Source organism: Zea mays, chromosome 2 (assembly GCF_902167145.1).
Source record: "Zea mays cultivar B73 chromosome 2, Zm-B73-REFERENCE-NAM-5.0, whole genome shotgun sequence".
NCBI classification, from domain to species: domain Eukaryota; kingdom Viridiplantae; phylum Streptophyta; class Magnoliopsida; order Poales; family Poaceae; genus Zea; species Zea mays.
The window spans coordinates 5,057,018-5,081,361 of record NC_050097.1 but is presented as its reverse complement, the minus strand read 5'-3'; the positions used below and the strand labels follow the sequence as shown (position 1 = coordinate 5,081,361).

Genomic DNA, 24,344 nt, shown 5'->3' with positions numbered 1-24,344 from the left:
CACACACAACGGAACATAAGAAATCATGTTTTCTTGAACAATTTATAACATACCATTCGATTGTCAATAATATTGTTCAAACATTTATGACATCCAAGCTCATTATTGTCTAATACAACAGCAAACAACTTAAGATACAGTGGTTCGACCAAACAAATACGGTTCCGCATATTACAAATTCGTAAACGAAGTAACCTAAAATTGTCTCAACAAGTGTGAATAGCACAGGCGCACAGCGTACATAACCTTTCATCATTGCTCAAAAGTAAATATGAACTGCTGCAATTTTTTTTCTGTTCCTTCATGACAACCCAAACTTCAGGATCTACATCTTCTTCGTTTGTCGACAACAGCATCTGCAAACGTTGTTCTGCCGATTTGAGTTCTTCTAGTTTGAGTTCCCTTTGTCTTATGCTTAACTTTTGGGCTTCCAAGTCCAATCTCTTCTTTTGTATCTCCCTATCTTCTTCAGTGGTCTTTTCTTTTTTTTCCCCCTTTTCAATGGACCTCTGTATTTGTTTCTCAGTAATTTCTTGTAATCGGCTTAAGTACTCCGGGGACGAAGATGAACCAGCTTTCTTTCTCTCAGCTTTACTGAAATCACGGCCACGGGGCCTTTTTCCTGAGAGTCCAGCGGATCCACTGTCAGTGTCCGGTGTTTGCACTGATGGACACCCCGACGAAGGTATTGATCTTGCATGTAATCCTCTAAAAGAGTGTCCTTGACATATGCTCTCCCATTTGGGTTCCCCCTTCAGTTGATGCCAGCAGTGCATATAATGAAATGGTTTGCCCTCCTCATGAGCGAACAATGTGGCTGCCTTCGATGTCTGCAAAGTTCGAATTCATTGTACAATTAGTTGCAGCAGAGACATATGTAGTTGATATAATCATCGTTTCATTAGTCGTACCTTATCGTCATCACTTAGACCACTTTGTTTTTCTCGTAGAACTCTCGCGTAGTATCCAAAGAATTTACTGACATCAGCCCTTATCTTGTCCCATCGGCTACTGAGTGCTCTGTTAAGTCGACAAGGAAATTCCCCCCTTTGTTCATTGTACCTTTTTTCAATTCTGGCCCAGAGACCCTCCCTCCTTTGCCCAGTATTCACAATGGGGTCACTACTTATTTGCAACCAAGTAGTACAAAGGAGTCTGTCTTCTGGGGCTGTAAAGTTTTGTTCCTTAGATTTCTTTTGTTTTTGAACTGGAGGTGCATTTTTCTCAGGACTATTGATGTCCTGAACACTGTGTTCAGCATCTGACTCCAAGTTTACAGGCATTTGTGGTATAGTATTAGAACCCTGCAACGGTGTACTTGATAGTGAAGGTGGATATGAATCCGTGTATGGACTCATTCCCACCGAGCCAAGAGGGTTCCTCACAAAATTCATGTAGTGATTCCAATATAGTGCAGATTGGGAAGCAGGGATCATGGTTGATTGGGAACTAGTGTTCCCTGCCTGAATTGGCGCCCACATTGTAGTTGGACCTTGACCAGGACTAGGAAAATTAATGTTTCCCATCATGTTGCAATCGACTGGATTCTGCTGCATGTAACCTGTTGGCCATAAGGGTGGTGGTGGAGGAAATTGCTGGGCATTTGACGGATTCGACATCGCCTGCGACGATGTCGCATTGCTGGCAGGGTCCATGCTAGGATATGTGGAGATGGCACACATTTAGTCTTTTGAAACACATTGTAGCCAATCGACAAATCGAGGTACGTTAAACTTAAGACAAAGCATATAAAGACACTCAAATAATAGAACCATAATTTCATCAACTTATTAAGGACTAGCATCAGAACATTTAAGAGTCATCACAGTTCGCAGACGACAACGTTCTGGACATCATACTAACTTAAGCGGACGAGGTAGCATGGAGAATTAGACATACATGACACGACTAGTTCGACAACATGACAACTACGAGAACCCCACTAGTGGGTTGTTCAAAAGCAAATCCTGCTTGTACATCTCGAGTACAGTCAACTAATAAATATTCCAATAGCTATTACGAGTTGACCTATCTGAGTCGCTGAAGTACCACTCGTCACTCACATCCGGGCAGTAGAACTCCTCTTCGTCGACAGATGGTTCAGTATCTGTTGGAGGGGTCGAAGGAGATGTCGGTTGAACACTTATGTCATCCCCCTCGTACTTAGCAATTTCAGGAAAAGCTTGGACTTTTGCCTCTAAGGCATCTTGGTGAAGCAAATCAAGTTTTTCTTTCATGGCAAAGAGGGTTCTAGCTAATATCTCTTCGTCATGCATGTGGTCTAATGCATGATCTACTAATCCACGAAGGGATTTTGTGGCATCCTCGGCACAGTCGACAAGTACTTTAACCAAAGACTTCATGGTGTCTTCTTTCGAGGATGCCATTCGTAACTGTGCTGCAAAGAATAATAAATGAACAAACACTACGATTTCCTTATGAACCAAACAGGCGGAACGAATTCAGACCAGGCCAACATATTTATCAATGATGTTGCATGCAACAAGTAAAGATTTCAATTGTACTAGTCATATTCAACCATGGAACATAACATAATTATATTAGTATAAGACTGGAATTGTTATGACAGGTAAGGCCAACTTATGGGAATTAGGAATACCATAAATCTGACAAGTTCGATATATTGTTGTATCATGTGCTCATGGACTAGAAATAGAAGCAATGCACTCATTGTCCAGCACTAACAGATGTTTGATGTCAGTCTTGTATAAAACAATTAAGGAAATAAATAACAAACAATGCACTCCATGTAAGAAACAAACAATGCTTTAATGCGAGGGTTGAACAAAACATTGTAGGATACAAAAAACAAGGTATGTACTCCATGGAAGCACAAACATAATGAACATAATAAATAACTGTCTGCTCAAACCATATCTTGCAAAAGAAAACTTAATGTTAATGGGAAGATATGCACAATACTACAACACAATTAATTTAGGGTTATACACAATACTACAACAGAAATAAAGAAGTTGTTGTATGAATATAGAAACCTACTATATGAAGGTGGACAATTGTTTAGTTTCGTCCACTCGTATACAAGGGTGACAAACAAATTGGGGGGTAGTACAGCAACACAATGAGGGTTCCCATAGACCTCACACTATGAATGAACTTGAGGCATACTAAGTTCAGAAGTAATGCCCCCTCTGATTATGTCAATGAGAGTTTTGGAACGCATAATAAACAATGAACATTACACTGAGTTGGTTGAATTAACACATTGTTGGGCACCCAACTATTATCACTCTACTACATTTTATAAAATGACCTGTTGTTGTGGACAGTGGTCATCCTAAATTAATTGGAGACGACTAGAGTTGAAGCCAGTATGCAAGCAACTTCGTAGTTTAGGGATTACAAATTTATGGCAGGTGAAAAACCTGACGCCCGAATTGTAAGCACAACCAAAATTAGTTGGACCAAGTTTGAAATACATTAACCGGGTCAGTACCTTAGAAGTGTGAAACCCTAATAGGCAGACCAGATCCGCGGAAATGAGTGAACTGGGGATTCATCGGTTGTTTGCGGATGAAATATCTTACGGTTCAAAGGATAACTGGATTGCCGTATTAAAAAGATGTTGAAAGATGTGCGGAAGAGTAACATAATCATTACGGGTCCAAGGGCGTACCTCAAGATCCGAAGATTTGGGCGGTAATAAGACGATTCGAACTGCTGGATTGGGGATCCGATGCTGGAGTCGATGGTCGGACGGTGAAAGCAACCAAGCAGTGGCGACGAAACTGGAGGGAGCCGGATTTGCGCCCTCTTCGTCTTCGGTCTTGAACGGAGCACCTTGCTGACCACCTCGGCTTCGTCGTCCACAGCTCCGACGCGGACCGGCTCCCTAGCGCGCCCGAATCGCCGTCGCCTCGTCGCGAATCGCCGAAACGCAGTCGCCTCGAACAGGAGAGAAGACGACCGCGAAGCTTCCGGTCCGTGCCGCGGGCGGATTCTTCCGCGCGAAGAAGTGGAGGGGGAGTGCACAGTGACGCCCTGCATCTGGCGTGAGAGAGAAGAGGGCGGCGGCGAGGGGAGGCGGATAGCGGCGACCGCTGCGGCGGTAAGGGGTGAACAGTACCCCCTATAGCGTGCACAGTGATAGGGGAGGGGGTGCGAAGGGGGGAGCGCTGGAGATAGTCTCACGATACCGTGGGGGTTTGGGACTGGTGTGTCAGGGGGCTAAGACTCTGACCTGCGGGTCCGCACTCCGCTTGCTCAGCCAGCTATGGGCCGCTATTGCTGAAAAGAGTAAAAAAACCGACAGCCACAGGGCAGGGAGCCAGGGCCGCTCCGCTCCTGCTCCTGCTCCTGCTCCTGCTCTCTCTCTCTCTCTCTCTCTCTCGGCGTCGATTGGGCGACCGCCGCCGCCGCCCCCAGGTCTTCGCTGGGCCCGTCGCCGGCGACGAGCACCCACCAGGTACGCCCATCCATTCTCGTCCCTAGGTGCTGTACGAAACCGAGCACCCAAACCCTAACTTAAATCTATTTGGCTATTTGTATTCGGATCTGATTCCAATCAAAGCGCTAAGAATGGTCGATGGCTTATGTATATCACAACACAACATACCTAATGTAGACACTTAATCTGAAGCGAGCTCTTCTCTCTTTCTCTCTGCGTGCATCCAGGGCAAATGGTGCTCTTACCTTTGGTTGGTGATTCTCGCGTTTGTGCTGTGTTCATTTTGATTTGGAGTTTTGGACCATGCGTCTACTGCTTGGGTCTTGGCTTATTGCATAAGTTCCTTGAAAACTTAAACCAAAGCAAGCATTTTGTTTTGCAATTTATCATCTTCCTCGAAATGACTAATGTGTAGAATTATATTTTCTTAAACTGAGTCTATATGAAATGGCTTCATAAAGCTACACCTATGATTGATCACCGGAGCAATTAAATTGCAAGAAGGTGAAAATTGTATAAGAATATGGGTTGAAATTTCAGTGCCATAAATCCAAAAACAACACCGAATGCACAATGTATCCGAAACTCTCGACCACAAAATAAATTCCTATTAGGAATGCAGGAGCTTTTATAGGAAATAATTTCATACAATATAACAAACTAAATCAGTTTTCCAAATGAATTCTTAAGTTTTGAAGTTTTTTTTTGGTATTTTGGTCAATTAGTAGTTTAGTACCTCGTGTGCAACCTGACAAGCTGCCACACACCGTGAGATGTGACTCCTGCTGGCTATCTTGTTTTTCCTCAGGTTCGGAAACATTGCTGACGTTCACCTGTACCACAGTAGTTCAGTCGAGTAGCTGTCGGACTCGGAACACACATGCCGGCGATGGCAACTGCTCCTGTGAAATTCTCTGTGGCTACGAACTCCCCATGTGTCCAGCCTAGCTTGCCCCTGAGGCGTACACCTGCCGCCATCTCCTTCCCTTGTCGTCGTATGCGTCCATTCTTGCCTCAATTGTCAATTCTTTAACCATCACTGCCCTACTTGTCTTAATTTATTCAGCTTGTTTTTGCTTTGTGCAGCATGGTCAGCCGCAATGAACTCATGTACTGGATTGTTGAGGCGCTCTGACGTGGTTGCAGCCGCGGGGCACCAGAAGTTGATGGGATCTTTGACCACTAACGAGGGACTCAGGTTTGGGGTGGTGAGTTGATCACTAGTTAATTGAGAAGCACCTATTAGGATCTGTTTGGCAACAATGTTTCTTAAAATCACGGTTTTACAATACTATACTTTGTAATTGTCATGACAATACCGTAGTTTTGGTAGCTCCAAAAATACCATTGTTTTGAGAAATATTGTTTGGATACAATATTGTAAACCATGGTATTAGGCAAAAGCTAGCCATGCCATCAAAATTTTGGGTTGGAATGGACTTTTCAATACTCCAAAAAAGAAACCATAGTATCTAGAATACCATGGTTTTGAAAACATAGTTTTCAGAAATGCAACCAAGCACCTTATGGCATGAGATACTACGGTATTGCTAAAAAACCATGGTATTGCCTAGAAATTGTAAAATTACTTCACTCCCAAACGGGCCCTTATTTTGCTACAGAATTGGTGGAATGGCGATGGAACCTTAGTGAACAAAAAATACAGCTTACCGATATGCTTTTCTTTGACCAAAAAACAACAGTCATTTTCCTGCATTTCCACACCTTTTTACCTCAAAATGCACAATCAATAACTGTATGGTTCCTTAATTGTAGGTTGTGGCACGGTTCAACGAGGTCGTGACAAATTTGTTACTACAGGGTGCCCTGGAAACTTTCGAGCGATACTCTGTTAAAGAAGAAAATATAACAGTATGCATCTTCTCTCTTCTGATTGGCTGATGTTCGCAAGTAATGTTGATCCTTATTGCTTTATCACAACTTTGAAAAACTGGCAGTCCTATTGAGTATACTTGTATACTTATGCTCCATCCTGATGTTTTTTTTATTAAGGACCCATGAGCCATACAAAGAACTATCTTTGGATGGATAATGTACTTGATTGGGTTAACTTTTAAAACTTCTAAAGCCTTGTCCTTTGTTTATTTAATTGTGTGTAATAAATATTCTAGAATATTTGGAATTGTAGTTTGTCAGGACCAATAAATATATTTAGTTATTTCCTTGCTACCAGCCTCAATGATTATTGCCACTATAGATAGTCTCTGAGTTATTCTTATGTTAGTTTGATGGATTCCGTGTATCATTGTATATTTAATTTTAGATGATCACTAGTATTAAATGTCTTGAATTATTAAACAAAGTTGTCTTAGAATCCATGGCATAATATGCACTGGAATAGGAAAGCTGCTAGCCTGCTACAATATAAATTCTATGTTACAAAAAGCAGACTGAAAATTGCACCATATAGAATTTACTATTCATCTGCAAACATGACTTCAAACAACGTTAGTGATGAGCTACACAGTTGTATACACTTCTGAAATGTTTCGGAAACTTTTGGAAAACACAATTTTACTCAGATTCAAATTCTTCTTTAGGTTGTTAGTGTTCCCGGAAGCTTTGAGGTTCCTATAACAGCACAAAAGCTTGGGAAATCTGGGAAATTTGATGCAATTCTGTGCATTGGAGCTGTGGTGAGTTGATTACTTGATTAATTATTCATATCATTTCCATATTAAACATTTGAATTTTTATCACTTTCTACTTTTCATTTGATGTTCGTTTAGCATGTTGAGGAAGTAATATTGAGTATTGACCCTAAGTGTTATTTTCCTAATACTATAACGGTTTGGATATATCCTCTCACATTTTACATTTTACATCCCCATGAGCTGTGCACAAGAGGAATTATAAAGAAGATCAATAGACGTGCTTGTGAAACTATCTTTGAAAACGTCTTGTGAAACTATATTGTGAAACTATCTTTGAAAACTATCTTGTGAAACTATCTTTGAAAGCCATTTACTGTTTCAATATGTTTTGTGCTTGTGAAACTATCTTTGAAAGTGCATGGCTTCTGGGGATATCTCGTTCTTCACATGTTTACCAATGTGGAGTCTATCTATATTCTATATCTGGTTCTTTTTAATTTAGGTGTTCCTAAAAAATGGTTTGCAGATTAGAGGTGACACAACCCACTATGATGCTGTTGCAAACTCAGCTGCATCAGGTGTACTCAATGCTGGATTATCTGCTGGTATGTTGTTTTCTGTTCTTCCCCTTCATATGTGTCATGCTGTAGAGAACTTCCTGTCTCATCTGGGGTAATCCTAAGTATATATGAGATAGCTGTATAGTTGTTGCTATAAAAGTACTTTGCCACATTAAGTGAAACTTTGCAGTGTGCTCGGCCTTTTTTTCCTTTATGATGGTTAATTCAGTTAATAATCAGACATTTGGCTTTTAATGGTGATACAGGTGTTCCTTGTGTATTTGGTGTTCTAACCTGTGAAGACATGGATCAGGTACTGATCTGTTTATGGGGTAGCTCAAAATTTTGTTTTGAAAAAATAATTGCTGTTTGAGCTCTGTTATGTTCATTTTATGCCTTTTGTTGAATAATTTCTAGTTTCTGACTAGTAGGAACCCATAAACAGCCAAGGGTGTTTTCTGTTGCTGACCAAAATGCTCTTCTTCTAGTTCCCAACTCCCAGGCCATATGCTAGCTTACTTTGAGGAGTGCCCACTATTTGTGCATGCTACAGGCTCTATCATTACATTTCCACGACCTGTAAAGTGGTGACATCTTTAAATACAGAATGGCCACATTAGCGAACCAGAGGTTTCACACGAGTATTCCCTTGTGATGAGAAAGTCCCATGTCAATAATGTGACTTCTTTTGTTGATTATCTTGCTACTTTTTAAAACATGTGCACTGTTTTGCTCCTTATCAAAATCCTGCTGAGAATGCTACGTCGAATACTGCAGGCGCTAAACCGCGCTGGTGGCAAGGCTGGAAACAAGGGTGCTGAAGCTGCTCTTACTGCCGTAAGTTACCCTTCCAGTCGGAAATCCTGATTTCAATTTTCAACAAACATAGATGCATTAGCATGTGACAAGCCCAAGTTCCCCTGCAGATTGAGATGGCCTCTCTGTTCCGGCATCACTTAGGCTGACGCTTTTGCGTATTCTGGTTTCTATACACGAGGCAAGACATCATTTCTTCCTATCAAGAGTTTTGGCTAATAGAGCTTTTCCGCCGCGGCTAGTATAATTATTTTCAATTCTGTTAGTCCGGTGCTGATTGGTTGCTTTCTTTCTATGAGATTTGAAAAGCTAACGAGACATGTTTGTAAACCTGGCACAATGAATAATTGTCACCATGAACAAAATATGGTCATGAATAAGGTTGCACACTTCATGAATTGTGAGATCACCCTTGACTCCGTGATAACTGAGAAATTAACATACTAACACAGTCGCTGCTCCAGCACAACTGTCACGGCGTGTGCTAGGGCAGTGGGGCCGTCGCCAAGGACGTGCAGCTTGTGAAGCAGTGCTGGAGCCTTCCCCATCGCCGAGCAGCCCGTGGGGGCAATTCAAGCAGTCTAGGCCTACAATAGCGATCCAGCGAAGCACAGCCAATTCAGCTCGATCGGGAACAACAACGGTTAAATAGATCCTAACAATACTAGGGTTACTCCAACAAAGAAAATGCATAGGGGCTGCAAAGCGCAAATCTTCGATCTTATACTGACTGAAATCAAAACACTGTAAAATCAACAGACAGTAATGACGGTTTGCACGCCCTAAATTCAAGCACAATTGACAATCCTCAGCTATATAAACAAGCACAATTGAAGATGAGAGGTCCACCATCCTCAGCTAGTCAGCTATATATACAAGTACAATTGACAATCTTCGTTAACAGACAGTAACAACGATCTGCACGCCCTAAATTGTTTTCCAAAGCGTGTTACAGATCTCAACTGGTGGCGTCGTCTTCTCAAACTCGAACTTCTGTATCTTCTTCCCATTCTTGTCGACAGTATCTGATTAAAAGCTAAGGACTTCTGCAGTGCCATGACTTTTTGTTGATGTTAGATGTTATTGAAAGCTGATATGAAGTGCAAAAACTAAGCAGTATAGCCTTTTCGATTTAACATGATCATAACCTTTTCTCTGAACAGGGAAAACCGTAATAAACTGAAAGGATACAGCTTGAGATCTTATCCCGATCTTCCAAATTTGGTATGATATTTGTAACTGACACGCACATGGAAAGTTTATATCTGCATAAAATGCAGTCAGTGAGTCATGTTGAACTAAGAGGCACAATTCAAAATCCGAATAAGTACTATTCAATTGATTTTGAGTAGTGTTTTCCACAATGTTGCTGTAATATTTAAAAGTGGGGGGAAAAGATAATACAATATCCATACAATATAGCTATATTATAGCACTAATATAGCTAGCTTTCATGGGATACAGTATCCATACAATTCGAACATCTAGCCGGTTTTCAAAATGAGTACAGTTATGCAAGCTGAATGTACTGGGAACGTCAGGAACATAAAGAATGATTCTCAACTTACGTGGCTTTCCGCATGTTTTCATCCTTCTTCTTGATAGCGTTCTTCCTGTCTTGTATAGAAGCCCTTTGATGGTCTAGGTTTTCAAGGTCATTATGTGTAGCTGTGTTGACATCATAGCATATAACTCAAAATATTAGTTCTAACATGCAACTTTTCAGGCAATACCAATGCTAGAGCAACAACTTATCTCAATTCTTCACGAAGTTGTTTATCTTCCTGAAGATTTTCTTCCATTTTATTTTGCAGTACACTCAGTTCATCAGCAGCAATCGTTTCAGCTTTTGCTTTGTCTGTCTTGTCCTTGCAGGAGCATATTTTTTGCTGATAATCTGATGTCAAAGGCAAGATCATGAAATTAAGATGGCCACAATGTTCTATTTCTGAAGTTTATTGTTGGACAGTAAGTTTTCCGGTTCTATCGAACTGCTTATTGTTAACGTTGTCCTTATTAGTTATGCGATCTTAAGCGTTGACGCTGCACTCATTCTAAGATACATGTGCCCGCTATCACTGCAAACAAGGAACATACATCACGATTACATGAATTCAGAGAAGAATGCGTGATTTCAGAGGCAGCAAACATCCAGGTTGTTGGATGACACACTCCAAAATTTATGGATTTTGGGATGTGAATAGGAAACGGAAATGGTGCAACGATTTTCTTAGCATGAGAACTTTTTTTAAAGCTACTGGACGGCTGGACCACCAGATACGCGTCTCGACTTCACGAGAGGCGAAGAAGAAGGGCACGGGACAACGGGAAGCAAGTGAGAGCAGAGCAGGAGAGGAGTGGAGTGGAGCAGACCTTTCAGCTGCAGGTGGAGGTGGTCGGACTCGGAGCGGCAGGCGGTCCGCAGCAACCCCGCGCCCGCGATCACCTGCGCGTTGGCGTCGGCGTCGTCGCTGCGGCGGAGCACTACGACGAGGTCGTCGGCGAAGGAGAGGACGTCGTCCACCTCCAACCGACACCCCGTATCCGCCTCCATCGGAATGGCCGCCACCGCCCGCGCCGGACGCCGGAACCCTAGCACACACTCGTGGCGACGAGAAGGGGCGGGGGGAGCGGGGATGCGTGCGTCCGTTTGCGGCGAATGCGGACTGGCGCGGGCGCGGGCCGTGACGTTGGACAATCGCAGATGCGGATTGGCCGGCCCAGCCGCCCCGTGCAGTGCAGTGTGCAGCGTCTCAGTAGTCATACACAGACTGTATCACGCCCGGCCCGGTCCCTCGATCGCGCAGTACGACCTGCGTCCATCGGCGCCTCCTTGAATGAGAATCTTGAGGACGTACCGCACGCTGCACTGGTCACTGGTCAGCGTTCTGCGTTGCCATCGCGCTGTAGAGTGCTCCTCCGTGCGGTAACCGGCAAGGCCCAGCTCCAGTGCGGTGCGGTTGGTTTTTTGCTAGCGCACGTCAAGTGCAGCGGATGGGAATGAGACCGACGCATGTCCATCCGGCACGAACGACGGACGACGTACGTGTCCCTGGCCTGCCGATCGATGATGACTCATGAGCGCGCGTCCGTCGTCTCACCGTACTGCCGCGACGCCTCTCTCTCGAACTTGCCTTTGCGCCGCGGCAAAGCAAAGTGGCGCACCGCCGTAAGCGAGGGCTGACAGCGACCGGCGGCGATGGCTGCATGACAACGCTGTAATGGCGCACTCGAGCACGCGATACTGCTGGTCAGTGGTCACCGCGTTAAGTCGTTCACTGTACTGTAGCCACGGTCAAGGGAGAAGCCAGAATCTGAGATTAAACGAGACTAAATTAGATTACAAGGCTGTTAGAAGGAATTTTTACATTATATTTTTTTGACGGAGGGTTAAGCCCCCTATTTCATTAAGAAACTAGGCATGTGCCCGTGCGTTGCGACGGAACACAAATTAACGAGACTCCAATTGCTCAAGGTTTTAACGACGGACGGTGTGAATGTAATAGTGACAGGAGCCCTCATGGGGAACAATGCATTGTTGCAGAGAAACGCGAGCCTCCATCGTCGTGTTGTGGGGCTGCCATTGCCACGAGCTCCATATATAAAATGGGTTGTTCAGATCATAATAATTAAAACAATGATGTGCCAAGACTTTTGCTACTACACTCAAAGACTCATACAATATTGACAGTGCATTGTTGCAACGGGAACATATAATATCACGATAACTTATATACAAAATATGTGTTATATTGTTATGAGAAAATGTTTCATAATCTATTTGTGGGCTATTTTAATTTAGCTATTTCACTACTACAAATTCCCCCACATGGCCATAACTTGTAGAAAGAGATAGCTAATGGTAATCATACATAATACTGTTTTGCCAATTATGTTATATGTAATAAAAATCATAAAAAAGATAAAATTGCTAAGAAGGTGGTACGAAGAAAATTTAAATAGAATTATATGTGAACCACCTCCACGATAACATGTCTTTACCAGAATATATTCGCATCACAAAAGAATATATGAATTACCAATCAGTCTTGCGCCCCGTTTTGTTTAATAATTAATTCATAAAAGATGTGTTGTTGTCAAATAGTAGAGAGAACATAGAATCAGAAAATGGTTCAACTAACTTTAACAGAACTTCGTAGATTACAAGAGAATGAACACATCCATGAGGGATGATAAGGTCTTCCTTGATATAAAGTAGATGCTCAACTGAAGTTGTCCATACTTCACGAATTTCATGGACAAGCTGTTGTTGCATAGCCATTAGGAATTCTTCATTGGTGTCCAGTCCCATCCCGATAAGAGTAAGTAACTGGAACTCGGGAGGTGGTTCATCTGGAATGTGACATAAAAATGGTTATCAGCTAGGAAGAAATTTTTTTCCAAAAGTTGTGACTTACGGTAGATTGATTAATTTAAAGTTGGGTACTCATATCAGAATGTGGTAGTACTTTCGATCGATTCCTCCTCAAGCAACCATTGTTTCTTTAGTCATTCTGGTTCTGTTTGTTCCCATGTCCCCATTTCTCTGAAGGATCACTGTTAGCAAACAACTTGCAGGTCTAACAAAGATTGGAATGGAGAATCAATCAACTTTCCTGAGTGGTGGTCATAAACTAACAGAAATAAATCTTGGCCGCTAACAAATGAAATGTGAAATCACAAGCTATAACCAGCCTACACAAGTTACAATTACTTTTATGAAGTTAATATTCATATCTGACGGCTGACATTGTGTCGTTTCATATAGCCGTTCGGTTGGTTGATGCAGTATAGCAGTCGGTGCAGTGATGTAGTTGGTAGGTCGACGCAGTTCAGATACAATGCAGTAAGAGGAAGAAGTTGAGCGGCCATGTCACTGACATGACGACGGTTATTTTGCAGGTCTGCTCTCTTCAGAAACTCCTCCACTCCTTTGCTCTAATTCCAGCAGCAATCTATTCAGCTTCTGATAGTACTGTAGCTCTGGATGTAAGAAAGAACAAACTCACGTGAATATGTATATATATATATATCTTGTGCAGGAGCATATTTTGTATCTGTACCAGCACCATTTGGGCGCTTCATGATCTGCTGGCATCTACTGCAACATGCAGACACAGTGAAAGAATGGATTAATCAGGCAACTTAACAGCGACCCTCTTACCAGAGGGGCGCGACCCTACTGGAAAGGGTTGCCTCTGCACAAATGGTCAACCAGTCAACAAGAGAGGTAATGTATAAAAGCTTATTAGAAGAAAATATTACAGCTTGTGGCATGGATGGACACAAGCAACAACGCCCACATTTTAGTCTCTCTTTAAACTGGGTAGAATCGACCAACATAAATGAACAAAGTGTATATGTCAATTGGCCTACTTTTGTACAACAGTGGTGATGTTGAGTGCCCTCAGGGCGATCCTATCCAATAGTTCTGCCACTCACACCAGGACCCGTTAGTTTTTTAAGAGTGATCAGCTGCGAGATTCCAATAGGCAGGATGAGAAGAAAAACACGAGGAACAAATAATTTTCTAGCAAGTGCATTCATTTAGAAATGGTCAATGATTAGGTATATAGTTGAAACATCTAGATTGCTGGCACTACACCAAAATAGTAAACTTCCTAGAGCCTAAACCCTAGGAAGTTAGGCCTAAACTCTAGGAAGTTAGCGAAACTCTCGGAAGTTAAGCCATCCCGTCGGAAGTTTGGCTCTCGAAAATTTTTTGTCGGAAGTTAGCTTAACTTCCTAGAGGGCTCTAGGAAGTTAGCTAACTTTCTACGGCTTGCTAAGCCTCTCGGAAGTTAGTAGATTCTCGGAAGTTAGTAGCTTCACGCCGTCAGCGCCGTCAGCTAGCTAACTTCCTACGGCTTACTGTAGCCTTTAGGAAGTTAGCTGGATAACTTCCTACGGCTTACTGTAGCCCCTAGAAAGTTTGCTGGCTAACTTCCTACGGCTTAATAAGCCTCTAGGAAGTTAATTTGAGTAGCATTACAAATGCTATTTATTTTTATTTTACACCATATTCCACAACATAACAAATATATCAACAACTATATAGCACAACATAAAAGGAAAATTAGCAATCTTATCGATACATGGGAAGCTACTTACAGTGTCGCAAGGCTAATGTTGCTAAGGACATCAAATGTGCCTGATAGTTGATTGTTTTGCATATAACTGCATACCAGTCAAGAAGAGAGCTATCAGAACCATGAATACTTACAGGGTAGAAAGCTTCGACAGAGCGCCCATTGAGAAAGGAAGATTCCCGTGAGGTTGTTGAAAGATACGTCTCTGTAAGGATTTTAATTATCACAATATGAATTCATAGGGTTTAGGAGCAGCTACTCATATACTATACTAACACTAATAAAATTAGTGTCATCCTCGCTTGGATAGCTCAAAGCAATTTTGAATGCCTTTCTTTAAAAGGTTAAAAAGTCAGATAGTATCTGAAAGCTCTATGTATTATAAATGGATTCTCTTTCGAGTCAAAATAAAAAAAACTAGGATCCATGAGTCAAATTATTTTAATTTGAACCAATAATGTCTATATATGATTGTTAGATTGGCCACATGAAAATGGTATCAGTAGATTTTCTTGAAAAATCTCTTTATTAGATTCTACAGATACCTGCTATGATCGAAAATTGAAGTCCAACTAGCTTTGTCCTAAGTCAAATTAGTTTAACTTTGCACTATTATTTATCCAAAAAATTATATAGAGTTACAGCAAAATATTTTCTTACCAGATTAATTATAAAAACTAGGTTTATAATATGCTTGTCCTCTTAGTAAAATAAGCGTTCCTATGTTAAAAAAGTGTTCTGGTGTATCTGCAAAGAAAATTGATTTTATAATATAATAAGCTTGAGTTTCATATAATATATTGTTAATCAGAGTTAACTTTTTTTGACTTAGGACAGACGTAGATGGCCTTACATTTGTGACCAAAATAAATATGTTATAATTTTATTGGTGGTAATGTTATATTTTGAATTGTATTTGTGCTCAAAATTATACTTAATTTCTAATGAAAAGGGCATTCAATACTGAAATGGTTTGTGCATGATTAATAATTTCAACAACACAATATTCAAGTCAAGTTTGCATACGAAAACAACGATTAAGTAGGCCTTACAGTTCTGAAAGTGAATTGAGGCTTCCAATTTTCTGAAATATACAGTAGGCCTTACACAATATACAATTCTGAAAGAAAATTCACCAATTTTCTGAAATAACGAGTTGTGGCTGAGATTGCTGCACCCAATGGTTCCTTGCAGTTAGATTGTTTTAACTAAAAAGATCATCACAGAAAGAATTACATCTTTGCAGTGGACAGAAACTTACAGGTACTCAAGTGAAACCAAGTTGGATATAGAGTATGGAAGATTACCAGAGAAGTTATTTTTTGCCAGATTCCTGTATTCGCTTTGAATCAAATTTCAAAAATCGAATAGCATCAATAATATGTACAGGTTGGGAGACATTACAGATAGGTAAGGTTTGATGGCAACTGGTAAGGGATTGAATCATGCAAGTGGTTGTTGCTTAAGTCCCTGCATGTTTAGAAACAAAAGATATTAATTATGAAAAGGACACACATAATTGAAGAACTATAGTACCAATTGTTAGCTCATATTGTTCGTTGTCTAATCGCGGACACCTTGTTGATTTTATATCAAATCCTTGTAAACTTCGCTACCCTATTAATGAAACACATGCAAGTTGCATGTTCACGAAAAAAAAGTGTTAGCTCGTACATTGTTTTCAGAGCCTGTAGACTTAACAATTGATAATCCAGAGTACCATTCAGCTCCATACCAGAAAGCTTGCTGCAAAGCGTGGAAAGAGACAGAATACTTCAGTTAACAGGTAAATTCATATAGCCGTGATTGTAAACAGAAAAATGAAAACGATAAAGTCCACATTTAATACTATTAAGGACAATTTTGGTTGAAAAGCTATGAAAATTTCAGTTACAAAATTATGTTGAACAACATTTAATACTAACTTACAGGAGCAGAACAACACAATGTACGATAGTAAGTTAGATGAACAGAGAATATGTAGGATAGTAAGTTAGATGAACTATTATTTTTCCAAGTGAGATGCTTAGATATTCTCATAATGATTTTTTTGGAATTAGTAGTAATTGTTAAAATGTACCTGTCTTGCGTGTAAGATGCTTCCATCTGATGATATGATAGGTGTCCTCTGGAATGTAAAAAGAAAATGAATGATTGAATGTAAAGAAATCACGAAGATAATTATAATGAATGAACATGCTTGTGTATAGCCAAGGTGAAGTCATAGCGACCTGTGGTTTCCATCCTAGCTCATCAGGGCAACGGAAAGTAGCTTCATTAACAACTTAATTCTCAAGAGCAAACCTATGTGAACCACTGTTGGCGCCAAGATGGAGCTTGTATAAACAAAAAAACAATTTATTTAAACTAAATTAATGGATAAATAAAAAAGGATCCAACAAAAGCATGCCAGTGTTGAATGGATAAAACTGTTTGTCCAATCCAAACTAGATGAATTTTACCCAATCCAAACCATGCGCCACCATCATCATACAACAACCATCATTATCTGGCATCATCGAGAGACCTCACGCAGCAGTATGATTGACGCTGGGATTTCTACGATACAGTAGCAAGCACACGGTTACAGTACAAAGGGAGGAGCCCGTCCAAATTGAACCGCGAATTCCCTAGACAAGACCACGAGGGGAGAGCTGTAGACCCAAATTAAACAGACAGCCGCTGGAGGAAAGGCGTTGCTCACATCAGGAGAGTGGGCGGGGGCGGGGCTGGCCTGGGCGCGCGAGGGATAATTGTTGAAACAGCTCCTCCTCCTCCTCCTGTCCCGCAGCGGTTGGCTTCAGTGCACTGCAACAAATTCGCCGGCGGTCTCGCGGGGTGGGAGAGGGAGGGAGAGAGAAGCGGACGGACGGAAGAAGCGGACAGACGGCGGGAGCGGCGGGGGCGGGCGGGGGGGGGGGGGGGGGGGGGGGGGGGGGACGTGCCGGCGGAGGCGTGCGGCGGCGCGTGGCTTCGGTCGTGGTGGAAGACACGGGAGGGAGAAAGAAGAATGAGAAGAGGATAAGATTGAGTAGGGGTTTAAGATAAAAAATATAATTTCCTAGAGTAAAGCTGTAGGAAGTTACTTAACTTTCTAGAGGTTGTACTTGTACTTTAGGAAGTTAATTAACTTCCTAGAGCAGGTTGTAGGAAGTTAACTTTTCGTTTGACTGGTCAAAAGCTGAAATCTAACTTCCTAGAGCAGGCCGTAGGAAGTTAGTTTTTCCTTTGACTGGTCAAAACCTGAAATCTAACTTCCTAGAGGCGGCCGTAGGAAGTTAGCGGCTCGTTTGATCGCACCCCGAGATCAGCAACTGAAAGCTAACTTCCTAGAGGAGTCCGTAGGAAGTTAGCTGCTCATGCTAACTTCCTACGACCACCTCTAGGAAGTTAGCGGCTCGCTTGACCGCAGATATGGGTCAACATGTGAAAGCTAACTTCCTACAGCTTTTATAAAATACCGTAGGAAGTTATGTTTATTTCCTAGAGCTACCAGTTGCCTCTCGGAAGTTATTTATTTCCTACGGTTTGTTATAAAAGCTGTAGGAAGTTAAAAAACCGTAGGAAGTGTATGATTTTGGTGTAGTGTGGTAACAAAGTAGTCGAGTAATGAAAGGAGCAAAAAAATTTATAAGCATTGTGTACAGTTTGAAACACTTGTACAACACAGCTAACAAGGGAACCGGGCAGTGGCGGATCCAGAAATGAGTTAAAGGGGGGGCTGACTTCCCAGTGACGAGTGGCAGAGACAATACAATCTTCTTTTTTCTCCATTTTAGGCAACTAAAAAGAATGATAATTAACCAAAAACACTTCATGTTAGGCATGAGCACATGTCATATTTGTTTCCCATAATCGAAGCCATGCCCATTCGCAGTATCATGAGAATTGAGAAGGCATGAGTATCATGATACCTTTGGATGGGATGTCATGTTTGTTTTCAGGGCAGTTCTTGCTCAAATGTCCTTGCTGATTGCAGATAAAGCAGCTTGCAAAATTTGTAACCCTGCACGTAGAAACCACATAAGCAATGATAACACGGCTAGCAGGCATAGAGCACCCGGAATGTCTACAATGAGTGTGTGAGGATTACCATTCTCAATGAGCTTGGGGCACTTGGAAAGACAGTGTCCAGATTCACCACAGTTCTAGCAAAATTTCTTCAAATTTCCCTCGCTTTTGTCAGGACAGTTCTTCAGACTATGACCCCGCTCCCTGCAAAGCAAGCAAATCTGGAAAAAAAAACTTGTATTAATATATTTTTCAAGGAAACCGAAAGAAAACTCTTCAAATGGAGCTATCAGTTATGAAACCAACAGACAGAAAAAAATTAGAAACACCACTAATTAACACTCAATGCAGTCAATTACAAGAGCATGTGACAGCACAAAGCTTCCAGTTCACCATATAATCACTAATCAACATGGCACATGTTTGCACCAAAAGTTCAACTCAGAGTCAGAGTTTACAGTTTACATCTAGCAAATATGTGTTAGCAGTTGCCCAACAGCGACCGCTTGCTCAGATCCGCGCGCAGGACACTTGGACGAGCCGCGAGCGGCTGGGCGGGGCGGCGGCTGGACCTAGACTGGGCGAGCGGCGGCGGCAGCGGCAGCGGCTAGGCGAGCGACGGCGGGCAGGCAGCGGCTCTGCGGCTGGGCCTGGGCGAGCGACGGTGGGCACTGGGCAGGCAGCGGCTGCCGGCTGGGCGAGCGGTGGCCGGTGGGCAGGCAGCGGCTGGGCGAGCGGCTGCCGGCTGGACGAGTAGGGCGAGCGAGAGCGACTGGGCTGGACGCTTGGGCCTTTTCCCTCATTCCCTGTAGCTGTATTTACTGGGTCGCGAGCCGCAGATCCGCCCCTGAAACCGAGTAATGAACATTTAGTTTAAATAGATTGCTGGTAATTGAAGGCATGCTCACCACACCTCTACTCCTTTTGTGGCGCCAAGCAGCACATGAATTGCAGCAAGCGAAGCTTGTTCATGGCACCAAAAAAAATTGGGGGCAAGTTAGCACCTTTTTGTAGTACAAAAATTTCACACAGATGTAGATATAAATATGAAAGCCTAAGAAACATGATGAGCATTTAACTAACATGATGAGCAGAACATGCGTCACACATCATATTTTTATTGTATAAACAGAAAGTCCCAATTAATACCTTATTCCCTTGGCACATTCAAGAATCTGGTCTAAGTTTGTTTTCTGCCAATAATTTCTCTCCATGCAGCTCCCATGCAAAAAAGGTGCTTCCAGCCTCCCTTGCCTATAAAAAATAGTAGTTTAGAGAATAATTTCTTGTCTCCTTTCACCAATTTCTACATCCTAAAGTCATATTCTAAAAGGGCTTGAAAGCAGTAAGAATTATGGTACATGAAGGATTCAACAAAAGCACACAATTATGAATACTCCACAGCACCAGAAATTATTTGAATTTATGTATTCGTGTGTTTTTTCGTGGCGACAACCCAATACATTCTAGAGGATGAACTCGCAAACAAGAACCCTGTGGTCATCTTCATAGCAAAAGGATTTGTCACCCCCTACAATCAGAACACAATATACCAAACATCAAACAACCATCAATAGAACCACATGCCTATTCAAGAATAGAAAAACACCCATAGCGGTGATTCATCTACTAAACTGGATCACTTACTGATAGATGTAGATGTCTTCCCCTTCTTTGAGCTTCTCACTACAAAAACAACAAAAGATCATCACACCCTCTTTCCACATGAGGCAATTAATAGAGGGGCCTGAAGCATAACAGTACATAAGGAACTGCTAGCAGTTAACACATTAGAATTAGGATATCTCCTTCCTCTTATCCAAATGTAATATCAGTTCCTTATGTACACCAAGCTCTCGCCTGGACGCCTAGTAACCTTTGAAACCATGAGTGGCAGCTGGGTTCAGGACTCCAGGGCTAGTACACCATGGCAAGCTCGAACTTTGAACCAAACACTAACTAAAGATGATTGAGTTGCTTTTCATGTACATCCGATGTGGTCACATGGTATAGTTGATCAAACAAAATGTGTAAATATATGTGTAAACAACATACCCTTGAAGACGATATGACACCTAAACATACAAGCTCAAACTTAAATCCAAATACCGTTGAAAGTTGAAATACAGCTAAAATTAAGTATGACGATGCACATAGTTGATTCAGAATCATAACCTTGAAGAAGGAAATGGTTGCAGGGGTAACGGTGCTAACCCTAGAATCGGGTATACTGTTTTTGCCCAGGTAACTTCTTGACTTCAGCGCTGGATTGCTATCGATAATAGCGTCTGTAAAAAGGCATACAAAACACGAACATCAGGTGTGCAGTCATACAAGCTACTATATTTTTGATGGGTGAAGCAGAGCAGTAGCACAAAAAAGGAGTACCAGGTACCAGTACTAAACTCTAATTCCAGCACAAAAAAGGAGGCACATGTAAAATCTGCTGCAGCTCCAATTCTTTCTTGCATCGGATGCAGTACAAACTACAAACCATGGTACAGAGTCCAGCAAATAATCAAACAGTGTGAGTCACCTACACCTACTTAATATACAGATTTTTTTAAAATCTGCTGTTGTAATTGTTTGGTTAAAATTCTAGATTTTCGACATTGAATCTTTTGGTTTGGAAAGCTGAACCAAACACCGTTTGAATCCACCGAGTTTCTAGATTAGGGATGTGGCTAAAAGAATATTTGGGAGAGCTCCAGCTCCAATAATTTGTGGCACTGTGCCATAGACGCAGACTGAGGGTGTGTGTTCCAGTGAACCATATTGATGTAGGCTTTCTCTCTGCTCTCCCAGACAGGCCCCAAGTATCAGGAAAGAAAAGAACCATTACCTTCCCAGCTACAATAGAAAGAGAGAGAGATGCTGTTCCTCACAAATAAATAAAACAAGTATCAGGAAAGAAAAGAACCATTACCTTCCAGCTACAGTAGAGAGAGAGAGATGTTGTTCCTCACAAATAAATAAAACTTAAGCACGCATCTATTATTCTAATATTGCTGTCTACCACAAAAACCGATAATTGAAACCTTTATTTGCTCTAGACCAAGATAAATGTCATAGTGTCGTTAAATACTCCTTCGGATTGCAAATTGTAAGTCATTCTAGCTTTTTTAGGACAGATAGTTTTTGCTACACACCTAGAAAAGCCGGAACGGCTTGCGATTTGAAATGGAGGGAGTAACGTATAATCCATAAATAGTTAAAGCAAACAGCTTTAGAGCCACCTAAACTCAGCAACCATAAATCCTGTTCAGAACTGAACTCTGAAACTACTAAAGACTGAGAGACGACTGAATGAGGTGAACGCTAGGGTTATTAATTCCAACTTTAAGGACAAAATTGGTACATACAAAACTAAGTAGCTTTATTACATTAACTGAAACATGGCAGCTCCAGCTCATTCTCCTAGTTGGCGTCTTACCACAATTTCAGTATTAACATGCACAGTAACAACATTACATCGGTGCTTTGTAAATTCTTTTCAGATTATACACAGTGACTATTAATCTATGGTTACCTAATGAAACAAAACACTTCTCAGTTTGTAAATTCAACTAAACTGAAAATTGAAAATTATACTAAAAACAGATGGATGAAACCTTGTACGTTTGAAAACTGAAAATGTACGTACCTTGACAAAACAGTTTGCAAATTCAACTCAACAAGAGGAGGATGAAACTGGGGTAATTGTAATGATATCTATTTTCACAAAGATATCTATTTTAAAATGCTAAATTTGTCATAAAAGTTCATATTAACACTTTCATTCCATTACTACCATGAATGCTTGGGTAATCTATGTAGCAAATTCTTACCAAGAACGATTCCTACCAAAAAAGGAGCCCTTAGTGTGTTCATGTTTTTAAGTTAGTAAGATCATGTGGTTATAATCATGCTAATCTGACGAAACAGTGGACGACCTTAGCGTCTGTGCCGGCAGTATTACAGTTCTCAGAGGTGCTTTATATGGGTTTCCTTTTTTTAGTATAAGATGGTGTAGCAGTCTGATATGGCCATACTTGGGGTCTGCCGTCTGTGTGCCTAAACCCTTTGTTAACTTGGGGCCTGCGTGCCAAAACCTGTTGGGAGCACTGCTTGTTGACCGGAATATATGAACTACATCTGATGATGTTTATGGTGATGCATTCGGACTGGGGTTTGCTGCCCCAAACTCTACAGAAATGGAGGTGGGCATTGTTGGTTATGATACTTGTGGAATGACAAAGCTACATTGAAAAAATTAGACTTATTCGAATTGGCATATTCTTCTTCAGCACAAGTTCAGGTAATTGACATGCCCCAGTTGCTAAATTAGTGACCATGATGATTGATTGGCAACTATTAGGTAACCATGTTAAATCTTGACACTGAATCATGATATTACTGAAAAACTGAACCATGTATGTGATTGAGCAGACCAATTTTATACCAACAAAAACCCAGAGGATAGCCAAAATAGATAACAATAGGACTGAGCTGGTGGTGGCCATTCTTCATCCATACAGTCAAATTCTTCTTTGCAAACTTGCAGTAAACTTTTTTTAATAAAAAACAGAAAACCAAAAGGATCCAGTGCCTAGACACATTCAGGAATTTCACAAAAGTAGTAAGCATAATGGTCTAACTTACAGATTGTTAACTTCACAGGTATCGCAGCGGACGAAGCCGACGATGAGGGCGAGGCCCGCCGCAACCCCCAACACCGCCGCACTACCCTGGATCAGTTTCAACGATGCAGTAAAAGAAATGACGAAAGAATCCTAGAAGAACATCACCACGAACTGACCCAGTTCGAGATCCTCGCACACAGGACGTGCTGTGTCAAAACCGTCCCATCCAGGCTTGATCACGCACGCGTCCTACTGCGATGACGGTGCCTATTGATGCATACCCCGTGCCAACCGACCAAATTGCCCAGATACACCAGCTCCGTCTTCACCGCGGCGGGCGGGAGCATCTCCGCTTCCGGCTCCCGCGCCTGTTGCTCCTTGGCAGCAAATCCGCTGCGTTCACCATAGGCGCATAGTACTCAAACGGCCGGGGCGGCGGCACGGAGAAGAAGCCCCCACGCGGCGGCGGGGGAGGCGTGGCGAACATGCGGATCACCTGCGGCGGAGGCGGCAGCACAACCGCCGGCGTCGGTGGTGGCGGGCCCCGCGGCACGAACTCCGGCGCCTGCGCGTTGAGGCGACTGGAAGAGCCGGTCCTGGGCAAGCCCATGGGCCGCTCGGAAGCCGGCTCAGTGAACCAGCCTGCGGGGATCTGATTAGTGGGCACATCCATCTGCGGCATCTAGGCTGGGACTTGGGTAAACAAACGGAGCAGGAGCGACAAGATAACGACCGCTACTGCTGCTAGCTCTCGTTGTAGGCGCGCGGGTGGAAGCTCCCTAGCAGCAGCGGCGTCGGTTAGGGGTACAAGGGCTTCAGTAGTGGCGGAGATGGGGAGTTTGTGCTCCCAACACAACAGCGCCTCGTCCAAATCCCGCGTCGACCTCAAGCCGATCCTGCCATCCACCATGGCGTTGATTGCGTGGGCGGCCGCGGACCATCAGCACTTCCATCGATAGAGCGGGGCGTTGATGGCGGGGAGCAGAGATGGCGGTGGGTGGGGCGGCCATGTCGATGGAAGGTGAGCGGGGCGACCTCGTCGATGGAAGGTGAGCGGGGCGACCGCGTTGCTGGCGGGGAGCGTAGATGGCAGATCGAGGGTGGTTTGAACCGTGCGCCAAAATAATATGTGAACGCCTACATTAGCTTCTTAATAGTAGTACAGATAGGAAAATTTGAAACAACCGCAACCACGCGGCACA

General features: G+C 42.4%; 4 protein-coding genes and 1 pseudogene across 7 annotated transcripts; 2 read left to right on the top strand and 3 right to left on the bottom strand.

The window, feature by feature from the left end:
* Positions 1-113: 113 nt before the first annotated feature.
* On the bottom strand, positions 114-4,105 carry LOC109943937 (uncharacterized). Its single transcript, XM_020548021.2, has 3 exons — positions 3,659-4,105; positions 912-1,656; positions 114-830 (listed from the first exon to the last, which is right to left on the bottom strand). Exons 1-3 carry the CDS (start codon positions 4,027-4,029, stop codon positions 207-209), a joined length of 1,740 nt encoding a protein of 579 aa, XP_020403610.1. The 5' UTR covers positions 4,030-4,105; the 3' UTR covers positions 114-206.
* A 66-nt stretch (positions 4,106-4,171) lies between these two features.
* On the top strand, positions 4,172-10,560 carry LOC100192579 (6,7-dimethyl-8-ribityllumazine synthase). Of its 3 annotated transcripts, none has more exons than XM_008668875.2 (10): positions 4,172-4,447; positions 5,238-5,424; positions 5,516-5,637; positions 6,206-6,301; positions 6,991-7,086; positions 7,571-7,649; positions 7,871-7,917; positions 8,382-8,441; positions 8,531-8,601; positions 9,584-9,644. In XM_008668875.2, the coding sequence occupies exons 2-9, from the start codon at positions 5,310-5,312 to the stop codon at positions 8,567-8,569; spliced, it is 654 nt and encodes a 217-aa protein (XP_008667097.1). In that variant the 5' UTR covers positions 4,172-4,447; positions 5,238-5,309; the 3' UTR covers positions 8,570-8,601; positions 9,584-9,644. The 3 variants fall into 3 exon arrangements, with proteins under 3 accessions (XP_008667097.1, NP_001336890.1, NP_001131266.1); NM_001349961.1 differs by lacking the exon at positions 9,584-9,644 and adding an exon at positions 10,296-10,560 and having other exon boundaries at positions 4,242-4,447; NM_001137794.1 differs by lacking the exon at positions 9,584-9,644 and having other exon boundaries at positions 4,309-4,447; positions 8,531-8,816.
* Positions 9,121-11,077, bottom strand: LOC100277987 (uncharacterized). Its single transcript, NM_001151414.2, has 5 exons — positions 10,794-11,077; positions 10,176-10,317; positions 9,989-10,090; positions 9,612-9,685; positions 9,121-9,445 (listed from the first exon to the last, which is right to left on the bottom strand). Exons 1-5 carry the CDS (start codon positions 10,972-10,974, stop codon positions 9,348-9,350), a joined length of 597 nt encoding a protein of 198 aa, NP_001144886.2. The 5' UTR covers positions 10,975-11,077; the 3' UTR covers positions 9,121-9,347.
* A 1,935-nt stretch (positions 11,078-13,012) lies between these two features.
* On the bottom strand, positions 13,013-23,854 carry LOC100382719 (STRUBBELIG-RECEPTOR protein pseudogene; annotated as a pseudogene). Its single transcript, NR_159455.1, has 17 exons — positions 23,639-23,854; positions 23,162-23,535; positions 20,735-20,808; positions 20,168-20,206; positions 19,670-20,051; positions 19,429-19,483; positions 18,603-18,741; positions 18,424-18,515; positions 16,741-16,845; positions 16,590-16,637; positions 16,184-16,255; positions 15,914-15,979; positions 15,771-15,842; positions 15,562-15,680; positions 14,644-14,714; positions 13,484-13,618; positions 13,013-13,403 (listed from the first exon to the last, which is right to left on the bottom strand). The product of NR_159455.1 is annotated as an STRUBBELIG-RECEPTOR protein pseudogene (transcript).
* Positions 18,748-19,366, top strand: LOC118476275 (uncharacterized). Its single transcript, XM_035965148.1, has one exon. It carries the CDS (start codon positions 18,933-18,935, stop codon positions 19,275-19,277), a length of 345 nt encoding a protein of 114 aa, XP_035821041.1. The 5' UTR covers positions 18,748-18,932; the 3' UTR covers positions 19,278-19,366.
* Positions 23,855-24,344: the final 490 nt, after the last annotated feature.